General features: G+C 40.4%; 5 protein-coding genes across 5 annotated transcripts; 4 read left to right on the plus strand and 1 right to left on the minus strand.

The window, feature by feature from the left end:
• Positions 1 to 594: 594 nt before the first annotated feature.
• Positions 595 to 2351, plus strand: ATC70_013503 (uncharacterized protein; the record flags this gene model as incomplete). The annotated part of the gene is made up of 3 exons (XM_064832667.1): positions 595 to 973; positions 1029 to 1338; positions 1394 to 2351. 3 exons carry the CDS (start codon positions 595 to 597, stop codon positions 2349 to 2351), a joined length of 1647 nt encoding a protein of 548 aa, XP_064675546.1.
• Positions 2352 to 2676: 325 nt separating this feature from the next.
• ATC70_013504 (uncharacterized protein) lies at positions 2677 to 4052 on the plus strand (the record flags this gene model as incomplete). The annotated part of the gene is made up of 3 exons (XM_064832668.1): positions 2677 to 2866; positions 2930 to 3813; positions 3867 to 4052. The coding sequence occupies 3 exons, from the start codon at positions 2677 to 2679 to the stop codon at positions 4050 to 4052; spliced, it is 1260 nt and encodes a 419-aa protein (XP_064675547.1).
• A 7565-nt stretch (positions 4053 to 11617) lies between these two features.
• Positions 11618 to 12436, minus strand: ATC70_013505 (uncharacterized protein; the record flags this gene model as incomplete). The annotated part of the gene is made up of 2 exons (XM_064832669.1): positions 11618 to 12166; positions 12224 to 12436. 2 exons carry the CDS (start codon positions 12434 to 12436, stop codon positions 11618 to 11620), a joined length of 762 nt encoding a protein of 253 aa, XP_064675548.1.
• Positions 12437 to 12962: 526 nt separating this feature from the next.
• On the plus strand, positions 12963 to 13536 carry ATC70_013506 (uncharacterized protein; the record flags this gene model as incomplete). Its single annotated transcript, XM_064832670.1, has 2 exons — positions 12963 to 12970; positions 13008 to 13536. 2 exons carry the CDS (start codon positions 12963 to 12965, stop codon positions 13534 to 13536), a joined length of 537 nt encoding a protein of 178 aa, XP_064675549.1.
• A 330-nt stretch (positions 13537 to 13866) lies between these two features.
• ATC70_013507 (uncharacterized protein) lies at positions 13867 to 19362 on the plus strand (the record flags this gene model as incomplete). Its single annotated transcript, XM_064832671.1, has 16 exons — positions 13867 to 13956; positions 14016 to 14068; positions 14124 to 14247; positions 14303 to 14422; positions 14482 to 14745; positions 14809 to 14918; positions 14979 to 15059; positions 15119 to 15176; positions 15227 to 15353; positions 15409 to 15572; positions 15637 to 15885; positions 15944 to 16009; positions 16076 to 18904; positions 18957 to 19025; positions 19083 to 19192; positions 19248 to 19362. 16 exons carry the CDS (start codon positions 13867 to 13869, stop codon positions 19360 to 19362), a joined length of 4629 nt encoding a protein of 1542 aa, XP_064675550.1.
• Between the last annotated feature and the right edge of the window lie 280 nt (positions 19363 to 19642).

The following is a 19642-nucleotide window of genomic DNA, read 5'->3' on the forward strand; positions in this document are numbered from 1 at the left end:
GTCATTGGCGAAAGCCAATTTCAACTGATAAGAGAAATTCTCATATGCACTTGAAGATAAACGTTTAGCCTCTCGGGATATGTGATCTGGTGTCACTTGAAGTCTGTGCTGGTATATACAAACATAAATACATGCCTGTAGACAGAATACCTCAACCAACACAGTCGGAATCTATGAGGTTGGCCACGAGAACAGCTTCTTCTGGGATAAGATCCTTAGTGCTATCATCAACGATACCCTCATCAGACTATTGAAGAGTATATTTTTGGTGTGAACACCGTGCGAAAGTTGGAAATGCCTAAAATCATTAGATCATTGGTGGATCTAAAGCGCACTGTATAAGGTTTCTTACCTTAAACGTCTAAAATGCTGTGTGGAGCACACACAACCTTTATCCGATGATAGAAAGTAATTCAACAAAATGATGTCAAACCAAACGCTTTTGACAGCATTTTTCCCCACATTCTCTTTACACGGTGGAACATACATTTCATAGTTCCCGGGAAAAAATAAAGAACCAACAAACATATAAAAGGCGCATATGAATCCATCTCTTTCTTTTCTTTTTCTCTTGTACAAATCTAACTCGATATTATGTCTTTAAACAATAACAGCAACACTGCATCCTGCTCTGTGGAAGGTGTCAGCATTTTGGCCTCCTACAACCAAGACCAAGCTCAAATCTTGTCTACTGATGCGCTCAAGTTCATTGCAACACTCCAACGCACATTCAATGGCACCAGAAAGGACTTGCTAAAGAAGAGAGATCTGCGCCAACAAGAAATTGATAAGGGTATCTTGCCTGACTTTTTGCCTGAAACTGCTCATATTCGAAATGACCCCAATTGGAAGGCTGCCAAACCTGCTCCTGGTCTTCAAGATCGCCGTGTCGAAATTACTGGTCCTGTTGATCGCAAAATGGTCATCAATGCATTGAATTCTGATGCATTGACTTACATGGCTGATTTCGAAGGTATGTATACAAGTGACAGCAAGGTCACATCTTGGAGCTAACACAACTGCTACAGATTCAACTGCCCCTACATGGGATAACGTACTGAATGGCCAGATCAATCTGCGTGATGCTATCAACGGCACCATTTCATTCACAAACCCTGCTGGCAAGAAATATCAGTTAAAGGAAAATCCTGCTACATTGATTGTAAGACCAAGAGGCTGGCACATGTTGGAGAAGCACATTCTTGTTGACGGAGAGCCCATGTCTGCTTCCATCTTTGATTTTGGCCTATTCTTCTTCCATAATGCCAAAAACCAGATCAAGAATGGCTTGGGTCCTTACTTTTATCTGCCTAAAATGGAGTCTCATTTGGAAGCAAGGTAAGAAATGACAGCTGAATACAGCTATACCTAATACTAATGCCTTACTGAATAGATTGTGGAATGACATCTTCAACGCATCTCAAGACATGCTGAATATTCCTCGTGGCACTATCCGCGGCACTGTGCTGATTGAAACTATTCTGGCCGCCTTTGAGATGGATGAAATCATCTATGAATTGAGAGAGCACTCGTCTGGTTTGAACTGTGGTCGTTGGGATTACATCTTTAGCTTCATCAAGAAATTCCGTCAGTACCCTCAATACGTGTTGCCTGATCGCTCGGATGTATCCATGACTGTGCCATTCATGAGCGCCTATGTCAATCTTTTGATTCAAACATGTCATAAGCGTGGTGTCCATGCTATGGGAGGCATGGCTGCTCAGATTCCTATCAAGAGCGATGCTGAAGCCAACCAAGTAGCCATGCAGAAGGTCAGAGCCGATAAATTGCGTGAAGTTACTGCTGGCCATGATGGTACCTGGGTTGCTCATCCGGATCTTGTCAAGATTGCTCTTGAAATCTTCAACGAGCACATGCCTCAGCCCAACCAATTGTTCAAGCGCCGTGAGGACGTCTCTATCAAGCAAAAGGATTTGCTGAATATCGACTTTGAAGGCAAGATCACGGAGCATGGCATCCGCGACAACATTCAAATTGGTTTAGCTTATATGGAGTCTTGGTTACGAGGAGTAGGATGCGTGCCAATACATCATTTGATGGAAGATTGTGCAACCTACGAGATTAGTAGATCCCAACTATGGCAATGGGCACATCATCAATCCGTAACTGCAGAAGGTAGAAAAATTACAGGCGACTACTGCTTGCAAGTGCTCGACGAAGAGATTGAACACATCAAGAAAGAACTGGGTTCAAAGTATGAAACTTCCAAATATGAAGCTGCCAAGGCTGCATTCTCGACCAACATCACAGGTGAACGCTACGATGACTTTGTTACTACCATGCTGTATGATGATATCCTCTCAATCCAATCAAGCAAGCCTCGCTTGTAAAGCGTCCCCTTGAATCTTTTAGTTTTCACCGCCATGCCTCTCTCTCTCTCTCTCTCTCTCTCTCTTTCTCTCAATGTCACCCCCTTAATATTTAGCACCTCTTTTGCAACTGTACCCCGATCATTATTGCACTTTTCGAACAAAAGGAATCTGAGTAGCCATCCTTATAAATAAATCATATTTAATAGCCGCGTTTTGGGTTTATATTTCATTCAACTAATTAAAGGCTTTTTGAGCAGAGGGGATCGACACCCTTTTTCTTTCTATTTTGTATACATTTGGTCTTCTCCTCTCCTTTTCTCTTTATTTATTTTAAATAATAATTATGGCGTTACCAAAAGCTGTGAATTACTTTATAGCGATCTATCTCGTATGCTCCATCTTGTACACATCTTCATATCTTTTAGGCTTCAGAAGAAGCCCGTCTCAAAAGAACCAAGTTCCTGAAATTAGTGTTGCAAGTTTACAGCAACATTATCTCGGTAAACAGCAAGTGGATTGGACAAACTCGCTTGGTAAAAAGCAAAATCACTTTTCATTCGTGTAGAATAGGCTGGCTCACATTGTGCACTTTATAGGCCAAGTGGTAGAGTCAACTCCAGAGGATCTTGTTCTCAGTAAAGTATTCTCAGAGACGATGGGCCCATCCAAAGTGATTCCATATTACTTTAGAGCAACCGAGAACTTTGATAACGAAGAAGTTACTATCGCCACCCTGGTTACCTACAACCGTTTCAAGGTGTTGAGTAGGCTCGCTTCTCACTACAAAGGTCCTGTTTCCGTTGCTATTCATGTAAACGATGACGACACCAAGCAAAAGATATTGACTGATTTGCATCAACTTTACGAAGAAAACGAGGATCTTAGACGCTACGTTGACCTTCATCTAGTCGTTGATAAGTTTGATCGTCAATTCAATATGTGGCGTAACGTTGCTAAATTTTTTGCTCGCACCGATTATATCATGATGTTGGATGTCGATTTCTACCTCTGCACGGATTTCAGAGAATCGCTCAAGAAGAACCCTGAATTGATGGAATTGCTGCGATCCGGTAGAGGCGCTATCGTTGTACCAGCCTTTGAATACGTTGATGAAAATGACGGCGAAGATTGGAACGATTTCCCCAAGAACAAAAAGGAACTGCTCGTCGACGTAGGCACTGAGAGACTTGATATGTTCCACAGAGGTTGGAAGCGTGGACACGGCTCAACAAATTATGGGAAATGGTATAAGCAAACAAAGCCTTACAAAGTCACCGACTACAACTATTCCTACGAGCCATATGTAATCTTCAAAAAGGAGGGCACTCCCTGGTGTGATGAACGTTTCGTCGGTTATGGTGCAAACAAAGCTGCTTGTCTATTTGAAATCTTTTTGGCTGGTATTGATTACTGGGTTCTTCCTGATGATTTCTTGATTCATCAAACTCATCATTATCCTGAAGATACTAGAGCAAAGGAGGTAAGTTTTTGGATTCAAGGTACTCATGATGTGATATCTAATAGTAGTCATAGCGTACATACAACAAGAAACTTTACGATTATTACAGAGAAGAAACCTGTCTTCGATATGCTCGTATGATGATTGCAGCGGATGAATGGGAAACGACAAAGGCTGCTAATCTCAAGAAGGAGTGTGGTAGAATTCGCGGTTTCAACGATGTTATCCAAAAGGTTGCAGCAGAACACAACGAATTATAAGTACCTGGTTGATGGATTTTACTTTACCCGTGCTATTTGTAAATAATAAGATAGCCTTGAACCCCTCCTTTTTTTTCTTGATTTGCCTGTTTCTTTTCTATAGTATATCGATTCCCTTTTGCTCTTCTATTTTCCACTATAAACTTTATATATTTTAGATTTTAAGATGTGGATTATCGGGCTTGAAATCATTGAGGATGGGAGAGGCATACTCGATTTACGAGAGCTTGTTTGGTTCAAAGATTTGAAACACTTTGCAATGCAGATCATTCAAAGATAGAGGTATTGAGCATATAGGAATCATGCTGCAGTGACGTCAAATTCAACTGAATTAGGCCTTATTTCACAAAAGTGGCATCTGTTGTGTAAGTAGCTGGCTGTCGTGGATTGGCTGTCAAACTTCCATGGTGACACCGTTGCACTGGTGGTCGTTTCATTACCTCATATTCGAGATCTACTCTCAATAAATGGGTTTGTAGGCATAGCAAGGGTAAATGTTTGCTCTATAATAGGCCTCAATGTATACAGGTATATACTTTGCTCGCGAATGATCGCAACTATCGACCTAGGCTGAGCTATAGCCTAGTAGACGTTCATAAACATAGCAGTGGTGTCTACCCTTATAAATCTTTATGACAGCTTAAAGCTGCCTGTAAGAAAAGATTGCACTGTTGATCAAAGCTTGATCTTTTGAATACTGCTGCATGATAGTGTTGAACAGTGATAATTGCATCTTTGTATCAACTTGTATAAAATATTATTAGCAGTAATAGATTGAACCTTGTTGTCTAAGCAGTAGCAAAACCTAATCAAACAAACCTCCAACGCATTAAAGCTTAATAATCAGGATTTTGATGCATCACAATCCTGGCCGAAGAAGTAATACCTACTCAAAATATTAACAAAAGCACTTGCGAGAGAATGTCAACAGATGATAGTTCTATTGTGATGAACTGAAAAACAAACATCCTCACTGTAATAAGGCTATTTTCCAGTTGATACATATTAATACTAGCTCACTGAAAGAGCATGTATCCTTTCTTTTAATTCTTTTTGAGTCAATGAACCTTGGAAACAGTATGCTTATCCTCTTTTTTTTTTCTTATTGTCTTTTGATTGCTCTTTTACATGGAATCCAATCCAACCTACTAATTTCATTCGGAAACTTACTATGAATTGGAGATGATGGTGAGTATAGAGTACGGTAGTACGTTTGAGAAATTCAAAAGGGAAACGTGATATGGAGTCTACTCTTAATAACAAAGAATTATCTAGTTCCCTCAAATAGGATCTGATTATCAGCGATTACGCGTCATGGATGGATGAGCCAAATGTTGGAAAACGTTGCATTCAAATCCGTTTGTTGATAGCTTGCTTTACTGTGGTTTGGCAAAGGTTTCAGGCTATGCCACGCAACTCACTAAGCTGGGAGAGCAACTTTTTCACGCCCTATACTGATGCTATATGCTTATCAGGAAAATTATATGCCCACTTTGAGGGGCTGCTAAACAAATGAACGGATTTTCAGTCGCTGCATTCGTTGTCAAATAATTTAGCTAGTAGTAAAGTGCAACAACGTAAATGATACGAAGAGAACGGTGATTCGACGCTACTATTATCTGTACAAATGCCAACTAAAACAGTATTTGCTCTACAAAATAAGGCCACATTTGAGCATCACCTACAATGCTTTCTTTCAAAAATCAGGTTTTCAGCCCCCCAAACTGGATTATACGGTGGCAAAAACGCATTTTCCTTAATAACAACACAGAAACGTTTATGTAGTGATCAAATCTTTGAAATAAATTCAGGGCGTTGTATGACTCATGCTGGCACACAAAAAGAATTTTATATGTGCCACTGCAGCAAACGTTAGTTTTGAACGATTGATTTTGGACAATTTGGCTGGAGCTGACCTTTTCGGCAGTGCAGGCCCCTGAAACCATTTATACCCGATTTCACTGCTACAGTAGCCTCCTGGTGTCGAATCTTGTCTTACAGATTTTTGTAGGTATCATGAATGTATATTCGCTCTACTTTGATAGAAAATTTTGTTATTTGCTTCTTCCCCCATTGCTGTGCTGACACCGATTCAGCCAGTCCGGTTTCAGCCATTTCTCATTAAATAGGCGTGTTCAACATTGTGGACAGACTTCAAGTATAGTTTCAGGGCTAGATATGGCATCTCTGTTATAGACAACCATTATTAAGAGTAGTGTTCTGCTGATCTGACAAGCACCTCGGTCGATTCAAGCTAGTCGTTAAATTCAAATTTGCGTAGTATCACCAACGCTCAAATATTAAAATCACTGTATTATTCGAGCATCTCAAAAGATCTGATCGTCAGAGTTAGAATAAAAGCATCGATAACTTAGGGATTGAGTTCCGTACAATGTAGAACATCAGGGACATTAGACAGAGCTGTAATGTACTTACTTCTTTGGCAGTACAACATACTACTCCTTAATTTTTGGCCAAATTCTGTCTAAACTTGGCCATTTTGAAGCACAAATAACTGATGCTATAGAGCGTTGTGGACTCTCAGAATAGGGCCAAATGTCTCTTCTTGGCCACGCTTTACTTACTGGCACTTTATCTCAATTTTTTTGGATCATTGCAAATCCATGAAAATTCGCATATTTTTCATGTGCATTAGCAAGGGAAAATTCTTGAAAAAAAAATCAAACGATCGCGTTTTTCACCTCAAAAATGAAGACTTTTCTTATGATACATATCAGATCAAATTGATCGTAAAGATGGAATGCAACAGTGGAAACCCTTTCTATGAGGCTTGTATATGCTAAATTTTGACATATTCACAGAAAACCTGTTTTCATATTTTTGCAAATTGCTCATTATTTTCGGTCTGAAAGTTGAATGTAACCATCATTATTTGATGCGCCTCTAATGACTCTCTTTAAATGCATTAGTAAGTAAGGTATAACAACGACAATCTCATAGTCAAATTTAGCAAAAACGTGTAAAGGATATCAGATCAAGTCAAATTTGAATACAAAAATGACAACTGCACAAATCCAAAGTTGATTGCCGCAGCGACAGCTGCTGTGGCAGAAGACTGAGGCCAAATTTACTAGCCGTGACGTCGGATAGAGCGCCCTCTCATTTTTCCATATCCCCGTTTTTTTTTCCTTTTGCAAAACGCGTTTAGTATCAAACCATGTTGGTTTGGAAACCGTTCGAATGATAATATCACTCCAACTTCTGATCACACTGCCTTGTATTGCTAAAAGAACTTGACACTGCTTCTTTGAAGAGGGATATAGTAGGTACCATTCGATAAAGGAGCACTGGAAGACGTAGAATCAGTACTAATTGAATTTGTTTGTAATTTTTTTGCCTGTTTGACGTGGGTGCTGCTGCCATTCCTTTTCTGCTGCCTCTGCTGTCTGCTTCTTGGTCTTTGTCTGGTCTCTGCTGGTGTTGCTTGTTGTTTGGTCTTTGTCTGGTCTCTGGTGTCGTTTGTTCTCTGGTTTTTCCATGGTGCTGGTGTTGCTGCTGCTGTTGCGAGTCTGGTCTTTCCTGGTCTACTGTCTTTGGTTCATGCTCGTTCTCTGGTCTATTTGTGGTTGTGGTAAGTGGTAAGTATCTTCTTTCTTCTGGTCGCAATGATATAAAACTTCTTTAAACGTTTGTACTGTTGCTTCCTTTCTCGTGATAATGCATTTTATCATGATTTTTGTTTTGTTGCGTTTTTTTCTTCTTTTCTTTTGTTGGTTGTGTTGCCTCTGTGGCTTCATATGAAACAACATTATTAGTCATTATGTTCTATGGCAAACTTATAATACCACTGTTGCTTTTGCAGTTGTGCGTGTTTGTGTTGCTTTACATTCGACTATTACCATGCACTTTGCTCATGTATGCATGTTTCTTGCAACAGCAACGAGCTGTTCTGAACATCTTTGATGTTGTGTTTGTTACGCTTTTCTTTGACTCGCTTAGCGTGAGTGTTCCTTTCTTGCTTACATACTACTATACTCCTATAGTATTGTAGCATGTCCTTTTCTTCTTTCCTTTATTCTTATTATGTTTCTTTGAAGCATGCCTTTTTTTTTACGTTGTGTGGATGTGCCTATCCCTGAAGCTCAACAAGACTTTATCCGAGGCTAGGAGGTAGATAGGCCGCCTCCACTTGTTATCACTACTTACTTTAGTGATGATTGAGAGTCTCAACGCCAGAATCAAAAGCTAGGTGGTGTAAGTAAGGCATGCTCTAGCACCTGGGGGAAGTTTGATGATAGCAGCGGCTATATTGCTATTATAGCGGCGCTTAAAATTTTGCCTCACATCAAAACAGGGGGAAACCCTCGCAAATTTTTTTTAAGTCAGCGGAGTTTTCAAGCAATATGATTGGCTCAGAGATTGAAACAACGAAGGGTTATAACCAGTTGATTTCCTATTGATCTGTCATTTATTAGAATTTAGTTTTTGTAATAAAAAAAAAATATACCACCGCCAAACATGAGTCGTTTATCATTGATTTCAGACATGTTCCAATTTCTTGGGTTGCTACCTTTTAGTTTATATCAAACATTTTGGATGTGCAAACGTATTTTCGGCTTCGATGTTAGAGCCATCCAAAATCTAGTTTTAAATTTTGATGCTAGAAATCTGAAAGTAGCATGCTTTTACAATGGTGCATACAAGCACGTATCTTAGGCTGCATTCATTTTCTCCTCGAGCCACTTTAACAGTGTTGTAGCGACATAGGTGGTGCTTGTTGTCGTATCACCTCACATCTATGTTTACAAGTTCAGTTAGTTGTATATGCACGAATGCCTCAGAAACCACAATAATATCAATCTCTTCAATGCCAAGATGTCGAGATCCTCCCTATTTTCAAAAGTTACAGATTAAAAATAACACAGCCTCAATCTACTCACAACAGGTATCATTTCAACGATTTTTAAAACATTGCTACTTTTCTCAAGGAATCACCTGAATGAAGAATATCCTGACAGATATCTATTACTCAAAATCGTTATCAATTTCAATATCCATCAATTTATCAACAATCATAGCTTCTTTATAATAAAAACCTACAAACTTTACAGGGATATTAGTCATGTAGTAGTAGTAGTGAAATTCTAAACCCTTATCTCAGATTATATTATATATGTATCTATCTATCTATATATATATATCACTGTGGGACAAAATGTTGGAATATACAAGTAAATATGGTATAGTAGGAATATAGGAAAGCTGCATTTCGTATGAGGAGAAATAACCAAGTAGCTATCTGCACACACACATAATAATGACACTTTTCATTGCTATTACTACTTTAACATCAAGGCTAAGAGGAGTATCTGGTGACATGGTTTAAATGGATGAAGTTGTATTGAAGTAGAAGTACGATAAAATCAAAAGTATATATATCGAATTCGTATAAACATCTAAATATGATTTATCAGAAATATATTTATAAAAAAAGAGTATGAAATTAATCAGGTATGCAGTGAAATCAGGTTTGAATAGATTTCACAAAAAAAAAAGCAATAGTAAAATACAATAGAAATCAACTGTATTTTATTTGTGTATAAAATGAACTGAAGATCCTGGAATTGAGCAAAAAAAAAAAGAAGAGTATTTATACATTTGCAACTAGCTTGTAGGATTAGTGATGATAGAGAGCAATAGTTTCTGCTATTGCGATATCTGGCAAATGTTGTTGATGTTTGATTTAAAGTGGTAATCAATGCAAGAGCATTGGCCATAAGGATCGATTTGAGTAACCTTGATGGGCTTGGGTGAGCTATCGTCATAGCATGATTTAATGTAACCTTGATGGTTTAAAGTGTGATGTTTGTTATTGAAGTATGGAATCCTTTATCTGGGATATTGTGCAGTTATGGAAACAGGGCATAGTTGTCTTATTTGAATATACTTGCTATTGGTTTGATTTTATTTGGATAAAGATAACATCTCTTATTACGACCATCATGGGTGTGAGTGAATACACTGTAATTAGGAGTGATTCATTCACACGATGTGCGATATAAGCGTGCATCTTTACTTTAGTATGTTTAAATGGTTGTTGATGTACATTTGAGCGATTTTATTAGTAGGCCTAAATAGCATGAATTTGAATGAGTGCTATTTGATGAATTTTGGCTTTCAATCAAGTTGCATTTGGGTGGCTATTTCATTACAAGGTAAAGAATATCGTTTATTACATTGAAAATAAGAGGGTTTATATACTATTCGAATTGAGGGATTTGATGTGAGGATAAGGTATTAGATGAGTTGATTTGGGTGATAGGATAATAGATCCAATCTATTATCCTGAACAAGCCATGATATGGATCGTAACTGAATCCTGTTTCATGTCAAAGTTTATGATTTGAAGTGATCGGTGCTTGAACTGCTTGTTTCTACGCATTTGGAGATCCGGTTTAGAAATGATACATTAAAATAGATCAAATAGTATAGCATCGTCTTGTCCTTACCATAAACTTTTATAGTTATAGCTGCCTAGTTCATTATCTTTGTTACTTTATTGGACTTATCCTTTTTGTAAGATCCTCTGAATCCGTTTTATACATTTGTAAGTCGAGACATCGTACTTTTATCTTTTTGTCTTTATATTCTTACTTCTTGTTGTTTATTTGTTTTTTCTTTGCTAATTGGACAAATAGTAAGCCTGGTGCACATTTTTATAGACGCGTATGCTTTGGCTTGATTTTCTGTATTTTTTATCCTGTATTATTAAATTACTTACCCCACCACAAACGCAATTGTTACAGCATAACAACGTTGTGTGCAGCGGTTAAGATCTCCGAAAAGCATTTGCACACATGCAGTTTGCATTTGGTAAATGAGTCAGTTTCTAAACCTATCCAGACATCATACTGATTCAACAGGGTAAAGCAGGTCAAGCTATCAATTTCTATACGTGATACAGTGTTTTGTAAGGATGGTATGCAGCAGACCGCGACATTTAATATAGCATATACGAATACATTCAGTAAAGTTCTCTTGTGAGCTAAAGGTACTTTTTTGAGAACGATGAATAAACACCATACGCAATTGCGATATAAAAAGAAACATCTTGATCTTCTAAATCCAAATTCTGTTTGACTCGGGCACATTCGGTGATCTGATAAGATTAAGAATCAGCAAGCAAATGTTATCAGATCTTGGATCAAAAATGTAACATGAAAAAAAAAGTTTTATTTTAAGCTACCCAACGCAAGGGAAGACAACATTCATCTTATAAACAAAATGAGCTAAACACATAGTTCAGTCAACAAACTAAAGCTTGATACGAACAATAGGAAAAGCAAATGGTATCCCCCGAGGCAAAGAAGCAGGCATCTCCTTTTTGATACGAAATGAATCTAGATTCATTCGGATAGTACTGCCTCGAGAGGGACAATTTCCACTTGTCTGAACCGGCAAGGGAATAGCTGTTGAGGTGGTCATACCAAAAAGAAATTTCAGCGGCTTTGGTCTTCTTCTCATCTTTAGCTTCCTCTTCTTCTCTTTGAGGAGAAAGAAGAATGAAGTAAAGGAGGGGGTCTTGATTAGCAAGAACTTTGGTTTCAATAGGAAGCGCCAGCCTTCTGGGAGACTGACTTGGGAGCAGAACCAGTTGTGGCAGAGACATTGGCAATAGCAGTAGCGGCAGCTTGTTCGGAACCCTTGTTGGCTTCATCAGCGCTCGTTTCATCTTCTTGCTCTTCTTCCTTGGTAGGTTCAGGTTCACCATATAGCTTACGGTTGACTTCATCTAGCGTAGTGTTGTAGGAAAAGACATTGGTTTGATTGAAAGGATTATCAGGAGACTTTTGAAATTCCTTGTACAAGATTTCCTTGAGTTGACTCAAACGAAGACCAGGGTATTGAGCTCTGTAGTTTTTGATCTCTCTTTCCTCAAATTCCTTTAATGCGTTCTTGAAACGACGTTCGGGATGCTTCTCAATGTCCTTTTCAGAGAGAATAGGCCTGGTCTTCTTGGGCTCGTCCTCTTCATGCAAAGCGTTAGGTACAGCAGACTTCTTGGCAGGAACCTTCTGCGTAGTAAAGACAGACTTCTTGGTGTAATTGGCCTTGGGAGCCTTAGGCTTGTTGAGTGCTTTCTCCTCTTCATCCTATACATCGTATTTTGAATGAGTATATTGCAACTGGATCCAGAAATTTGTACCTACCAAGAGCTTTTGCTTTTCAAGCTTCTTTGCAAGAGCAGCAGCTTTTTTTTCAGCCTCAAGTTCCTTCTTGTCATACTTCTTGGCACCCTTAGCCCATTTGGCATCTTCTTTGGCCTCCATTTCAGCTCTTTTTTGTTGCTCCTTTTCAGCTCTAGAACCAGCCTTACGATTGTTTGCAGCTTCAACTTTGGTGTTAACTCCCTTTTTAGCCATTTATGAATAGTTGATTTATACGATCGATAAAATCTGTAGTAAAAAGAAATCTTATCAGATCCTTTATTTTCACCTTTTATAGTTTTCTTTTAGAGCCAATTTGCTGTTTTTCAATGTAGATATCCGTATCCGTCAGTAGCCGCAGCACACATGTCTTGGTTCGCCGCTTAACTCTATCCGTTTGCTTATTAATATTGCTGTCTTTGCAGTGGCTTTGAGATACTTAGCATTACCATGAGTCTCAATTTGATCAACTAAGTGAGCACTGACAAGCTGAATAATAGCATCTATTTCGTCAAATGATCTGCTGACATGTAAGTCTCAATTGCAACCTGTCCACCTTAGAAAGCCTGTGTATCAGATCAAGATACTATGTCTGCACACGAGTGAGCCACTCGAAAAACTCAGGTACCCAGACTTACTAGTACTGGGGTTGACTAGATCTATAATAGAGCCTTATGCTGTCTCTTCTTGGTATAGAAACCATGGATGGTATACACTGAAGAGGTTTCAATCATCATCAGAGATGATTCAGTGATGATGCCAATACCGTTACATCAACATTCTGCAGATTCAAACGCCAGGAAGAATTGTCCATCGTCAATTTTTCTTTCAAGGAAGAGTTCCGCGTCTCGTGTGTGACGCCGCAAAGCATCTATGCTTGGTTTCTACATCGTCGTCAAGTTGAACTCAAGGAATCGAACTTGTCATCTGTCACACCTGGCAATAGCAACATCACCTTGAAATTTGGCCATGTCCATTTGCAGTATCTATCTATTGATCTCACACCTGTTATTGGCCGCCGCGGATCAGTATGCAACAAGTCTGCCCTCGAGATTATTTCTGCTGATACTACAACATGGTACCAAAGAGATGATAAACTCAAAGCTCAACATGGCTTCAACCTCAAGGATAGAGAAAGCTACACAAGAGAGGAAGCAAAGCAGAAGAGATTCAATTCTAGGACAACAACAGTGACCACAATTGAATTAACCTACGTCAATAACATGAGAGTGCATATTACTAGCCGTTATTCAAACTTGAATCAGCTCATCCGTTTAGAAGATAATGAGCAAGACGAAGAATATGGCTCTGGATGATTTACATCAACAAGCACCCTTTGCTCATAGCTCATTGTTACCGTATACAAATTAGCATACATGCTATATCTACACTATATACATCTCACCATACCCCTTGCTTATTACCTTTTAAATACACCACATATATGCTAAACTGTAACATTTCAGCATGAAGCGGCTTTCTAAAGCTGAAGATCACAATCATCCGCCGAGGAACATTTTTCAGCAAGCCCAAAAGTGGTTTCATATTGACAAACACAACATCATTTTTCGAGGCTTCGTATCTTTTCCTTTTCCTTTTATTTTTATTTTTTTTTTTGTAATCTCTTTCTCACTCGCTTGCTTGAAATGGATGATCAATGGATTCTAGGTCGGCACAAGGACAAGCCTGAACATATACCAAGCTCAGACAACATGTGCTATAACCCTGAGGGATGGGTAAGTCATTTGCGAGGTGGTGGTGTACTGCATTACTAATGCAACATGGGGGAGAATAGGGGCCGCTCTCATCGATACGACAACCAGACTTTACACCTTGCTTTGAGGACACGTAGGCATCCTTCACATGTACATACCCTCTGCACATTCTACTGACACAAACACAGTGTGGTCATGTTGATACCCTCCATCTATATTCTCGTAGCAGGTATCATCCGAGTGTGGATGCTATCGAAGCGCACACATCTATCCAAAGATGCGACCAGAAATTGGCTGTATTTTGTGAAAATGGTAAGGCATTTCCGTTTGAGTATGGTTTGCAGTGTGTAACATGGCCGCCCCCTAGAGTGCTTTGATTATTCTATTTCTCATGGCAGCCACGAGCTTTGTGTTTTCGATAAAAGAGGCACCATCCCTCTTTGACAACGCACAGATTATAGCACAGGGATTCAATGTGCTGGTATTGGTGAGTTATATTACGAGTCGGGAGGACTCTGGCATGTACACTGAACCGCTTGTTTGCAGGTATTTGTCATTGTTTTGCATCATTTAGAATACACTCGGAACAAGATATCATCTGGAGTATTGTTGTTTTACTGGCTCTTCGAGATAGTCGCAGGCTGTATCAAGCTGCGCACCATGATCATCAGTCATGGCAAAACAAGCAATCACCCAGATCATTTCGCCATGTATTTGATCCGATTTGCACTGTCCATCATCATTTTTATATTGGAATTGGTGCCTAGGCCGCAGAGTCAGTATATCATGCTACAAGATCAGGATGACGAGGTAGGTGCTTGGTGTGTGTGTGAATAGCTAGAAACATAACAGCTGAATGAGAGAAAAAAACAGATGGAGTGCCCGGAAGAAAAGACCAATATCTTTGGGAGATTGACATTTAGCTGGATGACACCGTTAATGCAACTGGGTTACAAAAGTCCCTTGGTCATGGAAGATCTCTGGTAGTACAAGCAATGCTTCAGCTTCTAGTCGTCATATGAGACTGATGCGTGTTGTCATAGGAATCTAAAGTATGAAGACGAAACGCATGTGGTTGGACAACGATTTCAAAAGCATTGGAAGAGGGAAATGGAAAAAGAAAAGTAAGGCCAGCTATAACAGAGGAGCCGCAGTTTGATTTAATGATTCCATGTGTGTATAGGCCATCGTTATTTCGAGCACTTGTCTTTACCTTGGGAGGGCCGTTTCTTTTTGCAGCCGTAAGATGATGAAATATCTATAGAAACAACTGAAGCTAATAGTGATGTAGGCACTGAAAGCTATTCAAGATATATTGCAATTCACACAGCCCTTGTTGCTCCGTGAGCTGATGGGCTGGGTAGGCAGCTATTTGACAGATGCCCCTGAGCCTGGATACAGAGGTGTTTTTATTGCAGGTAACAATTGATTTGCCCAATAGAATCTTACAATTACTAACAAATAGCTCTGTAGTTGGCATGTTTTTGACGGCATTTGCACAAACCATGTTTCTGCATCAGTACTTTCAGCTGTGCTTTACTACTGGTATGAAGATGCGCGCAGCTTTGGTCACTGCCATCTATCAAAAGACCTTGATTCTCAGTAATGCCAGCCGACAGCAATCTACCGTGGGTGAGGTATGTATACATTTCTTAGGGAACTAAAAGCCTGAGTTAGTGTCTAAACACGCTATGCATGTAGATTGTCAACAGAATGAGCGTTGATGCCCAGCGTTTGATGGATTTGTGTACTTACTTTCACATTGGATGGAGTGGGCCATTTCAAATCACTATTGCTCTGTATTTGCTATGGAAAACAATGGGTCCTAGTATTTGGGCAGGTGTCACTGTGCTGATCCTCGCCATTCCTTTGAATATGCTGATTGCAAAGACAATGCGCAAATACCAAAAGGCTCAAATGGACAACAAAGACGCAAGAGTAAAGCTGATGGTAAGGCAGTGCTCATGAAAGTGAGAAGGAATAAATTACTAATTGAGTGAGTCTACAGAATGAAATCCTTAATGGCATCAAAGTCATCAAGTTGTATGCCTGGGAGCTGCCGTTTATAGAGAAAGTGGGTGATCTAAATAGACTTTTGATACCCCTACTAATACTATCATTGCCATTCTATGAATACTAGGTCAGCTTTATTCGTAATGATCTCGAACTAGCCATGCTCAAGAGAATTGGCTTGCTCTCAGCAGCACAAAGCTTCACTTGGACATCAATTCCATTCTTTGTTTCTATATTCACTTTTGCATTCTATGTCATGATAACAGCAACTCCACTGACTAGTCAAATTGCCTTTGTAGCCATCTCGCTTTTCGGCCTGCTTCAGTTTCCAATGGCTATTTTTCCCAATGTCATTACATCCATCATCGAAGCCTCTGTGTCTCTATACCGTATTGAAGACTATCTGTCCAGCGAAGAGATTGACTCTAGTGCTATCACCAGACAAGATTTCAGAAAGATGCCCAATTGGAATCCCAGTGTCCCTCTGGTGGAACTCAAGAACGCAAACTTCAAGTGGAACAGACAAGAGAACTTGAACGATCTCAATAATATCAATATCGCACTTAAGAAGGGCACATTGACAGCTGTTGTGGGTCGTGTGGGATCTGGTAAATCAACACTAGTCAGCTCTATTTTAGGCGACACAGCTAAGGTCAGTGGTCAAGTAACTCTGCGTGGTAGCATTGCCTACGTGCCTCAACAGCCTTGGATCATGAATGCTACGTTACGAGACAATATCACATTTGGTCTTCGTTGGGATCCTGTGTTCTATGAGCAGGTGCTGGAGGCGTGTTCTTTGAAATTGGATATGAAAATGCTGTCGGATGGCGATCAAACTGAAATTGGAGAGAGAGGCATCAACCTGTCTGGTGGACAAAAGGCGCGTGTGTCTCTCGCTCGTGCTCTGTACGCTAGAGCAGACATTTACATTCTGGACGACCCTCTCAGTGCTGTGGATGCCCATGTCGGCCGTCATTTGTTTGATCATGTATTAGGCCCTCATGGCTTGCTAAAGAACAAAGCCAGACTCTTGGTTACGCATGCTATTGCTTACCTGGACAAGGCTGATCAAGTCATTATGATGCGGAATGGCAGAATTCAAGTGCAAGGCACCTACGCAGAATTGATGGCTGAACAGAGCGGTGAACTGCACAAGTTGGTGAGCGAATATGGTAGTCAATTGCACAGGGAAGAAGTGCGAGATGATAGTGCCGATGTAGTGTTGAGCAGCACTCCTGCAAGCATTGATGATACTGCCTTGGAAGCCATGGAAGCAGAGCACTCTGCAAGTATCGGCAACAGTGAGGAAGAGTCTTCCATCAATCAAGACATGCTTCGTCGTAGATCAAGTGAACGTCGTATCAGTCTCAGTAGCCTTTTAAGCCAAACCACCTTGAGACGCGGGTCTCTGGCCTCGTCCATCTTTCGACCTCAACGCAGCAAGAACAAGACAGACATATTCCGTACGGGCCAATTGATGACAGTGGAAGAAAGCGCCAAGGGCAAAGTAGATTGGGATGTCTACAAGCAGTATGCAAAGGCTTGCTCAGTAGGTGGCGTGGTAGCTGTGCTCGCATTCCAATGTGCCTCTCAAGGCTCTCAGGTTGGGTCCAATATCTGGCTCAAACATTGGAGTAGCAACAACTCACAGGACGGCGCCAACAACAACGTTTGGCTGTACCTTGGTATTTATGCACTAATCGGTTGGTCAGCCACCATCTTTGCCTTCTTACAAACCATGTTCATGTGGGTGTTTTGCGCTATTCGCTCTGCTCGATACCTTCATAGCAGCATGCTGGAGTCCGTGGTCAAGTCGCCCATGTCCTTCTTTGATACTACACCCCTGGGAAGAATTCTCAATCGATTTAGCAAAGACGAACATACTATTGATGAGGTCCTGCCTCGCAACTTTAACATGTACATTCGTGTGTTTGCACAAGTCGTGGCTACTGTGCTCATTATCACCTTCTCAACGCCCTTCTTTTTGCTGCTGGTCATTCCTCTGGCCTTTGTGTACATGGCAGTACAGCGCTACTATCTTGCCACATCACGCGAATTGAAGCGCTTAGACTCTGTGGGTAAGAGCCCCATCTACTCACACTTTCAGGAAACTATCCAAGGTGTCTCTACCATCAGAGCTTACGAACAACAGCGTGCCTTTATTTTTCAAAATCAGTATCGGTTAGACAACAACCAAAGAGCCTACTTTCCATCCATTACATGCAATCGTTGGCTTGCTGTCAGACTGGAGTTCTTGGGGTCCATCATCATCTTTGGCTCATCCATCTTTGCTGTGTTTGGTGTCTTGTATGGTCCCAGATCTTACATTGATCCTGGCTTAGTGGGCCTCAGTGTCTCTTATGCTCTCAGTGTCACTCAAGCGCTCAGTTGGGTGATTCGTTCCTACTGCGATATTGAAACCAACATTGTGTCTGTGGAGCGTGTCAAGGAGTACATTGATCTGCCACGTGAAAAGTATGAATCTGCCCGCAGTGTGGATCCCATGTGGCCAGCCAAAGGAAAGATTGAGTTTCGTGGCTATTCCACACGCTACAGAGACGGTCTCGACCTCTGTCTCAAGAATTTGTCGTTTATTGTGGAGCCAAAGGAGAAGATTGGTATTGTTGGACGTACAGGCGCTGGTAAGAGCTCCTTGAGCTTGAGTTTGTTCCGTATCATTGAGGCAGCAAGGGGAAGCATCATTATTGATGGTGTGGATATTGCTTCCTTGCGCTTGTTTGATTTGCGTTCACGATTGACCATTATCCCTCAAGATCCGGTGTTGTTTGCGGGTACAGTGAGAGAGAATTTGGATCCCTTTGGTGCGCACGATGATATTCAGATATGGCAAGCATTGCAGAATGCTCACTTGAATGACCATGTTGCTGCCATGGATGGGCAATTGAACGGCGTGGTTTTGGAGGGTGGAGACAACTTTTCAGTAGGCCAAAGACAGGTATATAGTCGCTTCTCAATTGCAGGGGTTGCATACTAACACATGTGAACAGCTCATCTGTCTTGCAAGAGCATTGCTGCGTAGAACAACAATTTTGATTTTAGATGAAGCAACCGCTGCTGTACGTATTGTATCTATAACATGATTTGGTACTGGATACTCATGCACTTGACAATAGATTGATGTTGAGACTGATTCCATCGTCCAAGAAACCATTCGAAGACAGTTTGTCAACTGCACCATTCTCACCATTGCTCATAGAATCAATACTGTCATGGATTCCGATAGGTAAGCACCTTATATACACACATGTTAAAAGCAGAAGAAATGACCACTGTCTTAGAATTCTTGTATTGGATGAAGGCACTGTTGGAGAGTTTAACTCGCCCAAGAATCTGATAGCTAATCACAGCTCTCTGTTTTATAGTTTATGTAAAGAAGCTGGTTTGGTTGACTAACACCAAATGCAATAATAAAATGTGTACCATTATCGTTTGAAAACATATTCTGTGGCATCTGACACCCAGAATACAGTTATATATTTAGCTATTCTCTGTTACAAAGGACGAACCGAGGGTGGATTCCCTCAACAATTCAGCTAGCTATACCATCACCTGTTTCTGTAAAGCAATCCGAGGAATGCATAAAGGAGTGCACATGTATCAGAGCGATGGCTTGAATAGAAGCGCCACAGATCAACGTGAATGCCGTTTACCACATTCAGTAAATTAACAACAT

Source organism: Mucor velutinosus (genome assembly GCF_035048745.1).
Source record: "Mucor velutinosus strain NIH1002 chromosome Unknown tig00001577, whole genome shotgun sequence".
Taxonomy (NCBI): domain Eukaryota; kingdom Fungi; phylum Mucoromycota; class Mucoromycetes; order Mucorales; family Mucoraceae; genus Mucor; species Mucor velutinosus.